The following is a 6,131-nucleotide window of genomic DNA, read 5'->3' as shown; positions in this document are numbered from 1 at the left end:
ACTACTCGATGCAACGATCTATTAGATCGTGTTCTTAGGCATCGCGATGCAATCATATCACATCTCAACTGGGCGTGTATATTTCTAGGCTTTCACAGTTTTGGTTTTTTTGAGTGAAAATATACATTTGATTTTTCAATAGAAAAGTGAAGGGAAGCTTTTTGGCATTGTGTGTTTTGAGATACTATACAATCAATCGAAGGGACAATCAAAAGGGGAAAAGGGTTTTTTTCTAATTTTGATAAGTTTAGTTAGAAAAAGGATTAAAAAGGGGATGCAAGTACGATAAACTAAAATTGAGTAATCCAACAAAAAAAGTATTGGACGATATAAAAGAATTAGCTTTCTTGTCTATACGGTCCAAGATTTCTAAAAGGGAGTGGGGGTTATGGTATGGTTTTAATTTGGACAGAATGATGTATTAGGTGTTTTGGTTTAGTTTTTTTGGTCCTCTTTGGACTTGTTTCTCAGTTTCTTGATGAGTTTTTATTAACTTGTACTTTTGAGTTATGTTTTATATAAGCATTGCTGTTAAAAAAAAAAAGTCATGTGAATTATATATATATTTTTTAAATTAATAACATGAAAATAGTAAACAGAGGCACAACCTACATTCCTACAATACAATGCAATGCAATGGCCATTCTTCATTCACCACGTTACCTCACTCACTTAACCTCCTTCAAAACACACCCTACGACGTCGTTTAGAACCACACTCCACCTCACCATCCGCCGCCACTCGCCGCCTCCCATGTCATCCTCCACCGACACAACACAACCTCCTCCGACCACCGGAGACTCCGAACCAACCTCCGACGTACTGGTACAGTACATCGTCCTCCGAAGAGACCTGATTGACACGTGGCCGCTAGGCAGCGTGGTCACACAGGGCTGCCACGCCTCAGTTGCCGCCATCTGGTCACACAAAGACGATCCACATACTATCGAATATTGTAACCCTAGCAATATCGATTCAATGCATAAGGTTAGTCCTCTGTTATATGGGTTTTTAGGTTTTGTCATTTGAGCTTAAAATTTTTATTTTTGAGTAGGAATTTTTATTTGGCCCAAAACAACTAGTATTTAATATCAACACTGGAATGTGACGATAATTCAGTAATTAATGAAGAAACTTACAAAACAAAGGCATTCTAAGATATCAGGATATTTTCCCAAACAGCCAAAAAAAAAAAAAACAATGAAACTACTTTAAACAATTTGAATAAGGCCCTATGAAAGTAAAATGGGGTTGGTCTTTAAAAAATCAAAATTATATTAAAAAACAAAATACCCGCTAAGATCCAAAACAACCAATAACCCGGTGAGTAACAATCCATCATGCTTTGGGTTATACAAAAAAACCGATTTTATATTGACTTATTTCCATACCCCAAGATCGATAACAAAAAAAAGAGTAGCAATCCAGCAAGGCCTGTACAAATATAGCATACTGCATAATGAGTCAAAAGTCTCATAATTACAAAAAAGATAAAAATAAAAACCTGCATAAGCTAAACAACATGAACGTCTACAAGCATGTAACATCTGTCTTGAGCATGTGCAAAAGTTTTTCAACTCCTTAGTGCTTTTATGTTAGAAATACGTTTTGTGACCATTCAATGCTTCTTGTAGTAAACTGTAGAATGAGAATTCTAAGTTTTAGTTAGATTTAGGGATCTAATTGAAGAGTTATTTTGTAAGTAAATAACTACATCTAAACAAAATAAAGTTGTAAGTAATTTACCTCACTAACTGAAACAACCATATAAGCAAAATTTTGACCGGTTTAGCTAAATTCGAAGTGCTCGCCACAACGCTTTTCATTATCGCCTGCAAATTTAAAATTTTTTAATGTTAAACCATACATGATAAACATTTTTAAATATTAAAAAAATATAATTTACCTAAGATACATTGGCATCAGGAACCGACTTGTGCATCTTTTCATTAATAATTATAAAATTCTTATGCACCTAAAGTAAACCATTAGTAACGGTTCCATTCAATAATTAACAGTTTTGAATTCCTATAACTAAAAAATGTTACAATGGTTAAGCAGCCCTTCCAATCTCAATTTTGACAATAAAAGATGATTACATGATAATCCAGTTTCAAGTAACCTGTTGATTTGGTAATTTGACTTGATACGATGGAATCAATTGCATGTATCATGGGAAGGTTCAACGTTGGTTGCGAAGCTAAGACAATAAAAAAATAATGGTCCAAAATATCTGCACCACATCCAGAAGCCTAAACTACTTTATCAAAATCATATAAATCAACAATTTGGGTGAGATTTGTTTGTTACCAGATAAAAGTCACAATGGTCATAATGTTGCACACGAATCAAAATTATATCAAGGGGCAATCTGGGAATACAAAAAAATTGATACGAACCCGTACGCATCCATTTTTATGACCTTTGAGTAAAAGTAATTTCTAAAAAAAGCAGTTTTTTTTTACTCACGTGTGAAGTTCATCTGGGAGTTAACCGGCAGTTTACTCGGATCAATCGGTATTGTTAGCTAGCGGAAATCACTAACAATACTCGGATCTCGGACTTTAGTTTGTAAGAAACAAAAGAAAGAAAGGCAGAGAAGTTAGGTAGGTGGAGATGTTTGGTGAGAGAAACTCTCTTATTTCATTAACAGGTAAAAAATGTTTTTATTAACGGCTCAAATCTAACCCCGTAACAGGTCGAATTTTTCTTTCACTAACAGGTAAATAAAGGTTTTTATTATCGGCCCAAATTTATTGCTTCATACATATGTACTTGAGCTGAGGGTCTCTCTGGAAGCCACCTCTTTATCCATGTGGATAGAGGTACGGTGTGCCTACATCCCACCCTCCCCAGACCCTACTTATAGCTATGCTATTGGTGGGACTTTACTGGGTATGATTGATTGATTATCGGCCCAAATTTAGCATGTTAACATAACATGATAACCCTTTTCAAGTCCTAAAACGAACTCTAAAACTGGAACCCCTTTGTTAAAACAAAGTATTAATTTGCATACGAAGCCCCAAAATGATGGTTTTCATGCTAATAAAAAGATGAACACTCATAAATATGATTACAAAGTGATAATTATCATGAATGAAATAAAGTACCTGGTTTTTAAAACATTTATATCAGATTATACATTTGTATTTCACGTTCCCTGTCAATAAAAAAGAAACATATTTAAACATTACGTGAATCTGAGCAATGGTGCATAGAAACACACTCATTATTTGAAAAGTAACATATTAAAAGAGAAAATACTGGATTTCATTTGGAAAATAAAGATATAAATATTCAAATTTATTTTAAAGAATACAAAACCATAATTTCGTCGTTTTGCAACCAAGTGAGGTTACATATAAAGTTTTAAAGTCTGTTATTTAAATGCCATAACTTGAGCATCCAAATAAATTAGAAGCTGCTTCTAATGTCAAAATAACGATAGTAATGTTGTCTTTGAGTAGCAATTAGACTCTAAAAAGAGTCAAAATGTGCAAGGAAGATTTCTTGACACTTAATTAGCTATGTTTATCACACTACAAAGTCAGTAGTCAATCAGATTGTCACCAACTACTAACTTCTGGCCACATCAGGTCCGTATTTACCAGGCTCCAATTATCAGACAGAATAGCTTTAATTATACGACAAATTAATAAAGAAAACCGATGAAAAAGATTATCAGACAGAAAAGCATAACATTGTACCTTTGCATGTCCGGTTTCAGCAACATATTGAAGACACTTAAAAGATTGCATGTGTTCCAAGTGAAAACCCACTAGTATTACAGGCCTGAAAATTATAACCACACTGTAAATTCAAATTTACAAAGCTTTATAATAACGCATAAATGGTGTAACCTAATATTAGTTACACCTACCAATGGTACCAAAAGATTTCCGTTCCAACCAAGTCAAAGGGTGTCCTCGCTTAGGCTCGGTGCTTTCTGTGTTATGAACTAAATCTCATCATGTTATAACCTTTAAAGCATGAAACCTCAAAATTTATTCAATAACACATAGAAATTAGTTACAAACCTGTGGTAATATGGATTTGGCTCAAAAGTTGTGGTATTAAGAAACCCATAGTTTCAACCAATCAACGTCTTTCTGCAATATGTTTGTGTGTCATAAACAGATGACTTTCGTAGTAGATCCAAATACCCTACTCAAAACCATCAAATGACGCCATCTCTAACATCATCCTTGATTTGAGCAACCACACAGTCTTTGGTCCTCCAATAATATATATGAAAGATTATAAAAAACTGAAATACATAACCCAAACTAAAGATATTTAGTATTATAAAAACCATAACATCTAATCTTTACCTTTAATTAAAATTGGTTGTACACGGCGTTGAATGTTTTACATTCTAAAAAATCAGATGTTATTCTACCCCAAGAACATGCTCCCATCCAAGGCAATCATAGGTTAGGCCATCCATAGAGATCACACTTCATAGCTTCTCTACCACATGCCAAAACCAAACGTTTCATATTTCTTCTTTTGGCTATTTGAAGAGCAGCGGTCTGGAAAATTATCAATGTGAAGTCAAGTCACAAACAATGCAGGAATCAAAAACAAAGATTAGATGTTAATATCAATGTATTAGTTACTTAACCCTTTCCTAGCAAGAATATCCAATGATGAAGGGTAGATTAATTCCCTTGAGGTTGTCCATCTACTCATCATTACACACCTACATTCAATAATATCTGTTAGAATTCAATAAAAAATCAAACTTACAACACACTTTTTTCACCTGAATAAAATTTATTCCTTTTTTTTTTCAAGGCAATGATTTTTAGTACAACAACCATTGGTTCGGTTCAGTTCGGTTCTGTTTTGTTGAGAGTTTCATATGTTGTAGAAGGCAGCCCCAATAATGTAATAGTCAAATCCCTCAATTCACACCCTAATTTCAATTATAATAATACCCCTAGCCTACACATGATTTCACAAACAACAGGACACAGTTAGCTTAGGCATGATCAAATTAATATATCTGATAACTACTATACCCATATGATACCCCTTCAAATATATATTATTTTAATCCAAGCTATTGCCTGATTAGTGAATAAATGGACGTCCCAACCGTTTTTATCAACTTCAACTATGATACACTCAAAGAAAGAGAAAGATATACTGAACCTGGTGAAGGAGTGATTACCATTTGTTTTTTATTGAAGTAGATGAAACCTCTAGCCAGGTTTCAACTTGTACAAAAAAAAGGTATCACGTCGCCATCTGGTTTTGGTTGGTCTGAGTGAGGATTTGGGTTTCTCCCACGAGTGTGTGATGTTTAATAGCAGGTGAGATTCATGTTCAGAAACCGTAGTTAACCGCCTGGAACTGCTATACGTATATTGAGGGATTGAGGAAGAAGAGGTGTAAACACGTGACTGCTTGAATCACGGGGAAAGTGGGGATGGATGAAGAATAAACTCCCTGTAACTGCATCAAAATCAAATACAAGTATTATGTTTTAATTCGATTAATTTGTTTGTTAGTTGATTAATTAGGATAATGTGTAGGTAACTCTTGAAGTAAAAGGAGAAGTGCAGTTAAAGAACTTGTCAGAGAAGCTTACAAGTAGTAACATTGCTCATAAGTTGTGGATTGAACAACCTGAGAATTATCCTACTTGTCTCGCCTCAAAACCGTACCCAAAATCTGTTGTTTCGAGCTTCTTTAAGAAGCTGAAACTATGTAAGTGATTTGAGTTTTGTGGTGCTAAATTGCCAAAGTTGAATTTTGTTATCATTTGTTTTAATTATGATTATTATAAAGCAATATATACATGAGTTGCTGTTGTGTGTCATGGCTGATATAAGTGCATTAGGCGCGCATAAAGCATACTGCATGATGCACATGATGAAAGCGCACCGTTCTAGATGATGCATTGCGATTCCATAATGTGCAGGTGATGACATCATTATTTGAACGAATTAACTTGTTGTTTATGATTTTATAATTTATATATGTTGTTAGTGAATCACCTGCTGTTTATATATTGATTTTGGGATTCTCATCATCATCATCATCATCATCATCATCATCATCTTCGTGCTTAGTAAATCCCACCAATAGCAAAACTACGGCGGGGTCTGAGGAGGGTAAAA

At 34.2% G+C, this 6,131-nt stretch overlaps 1 protein-coding gene across 1 annotated transcript; it reads left to right on the top strand.

Annotated features, from left to right (window-relative positions):
* The first annotated feature begins 628 nt into the window (after positions 1-628).
* Positions 629-5,817, top strand: LOC143635143 (uncharacterized). Its single transcript, XM_077103029.1, has 2 exons — positions 629-987; positions 5,544-5,817. The coding sequence occupies exons 1-2, from the start codon at positions 637-639 to the stop codon at positions 5,724-5,726; spliced, it is 534 nt and encodes a 177-aa protein (XP_076959144.1). The 5' UTR covers positions 629-636; the 3' UTR covers positions 5,727-5,817.
* The last annotated feature ends 314 nt before the right edge of the window (positions 5,818-6,131 follow it).

This window comes from Bidens hawaiensis, unplaced genomic scaffold (genome assembly GCF_021521415.1).
Source record: "Bidens hawaiensis isolate Kalapana, Puna unplaced genomic scaffold, B.hawaiensis_p1.1 tig00007412_1, whole genome shotgun sequence".
NCBI classification, from domain to species: Eukaryota; Viridiplantae; Streptophyta; class Magnoliopsida; order Asterales; family Asteraceae; genus Bidens; species Bidens hawaiensis.
The sequence above is the reverse complement of the archived record's forward strand: the minus strand, read 5'-3'. Positions and strand labels throughout refer to the sequence as shown.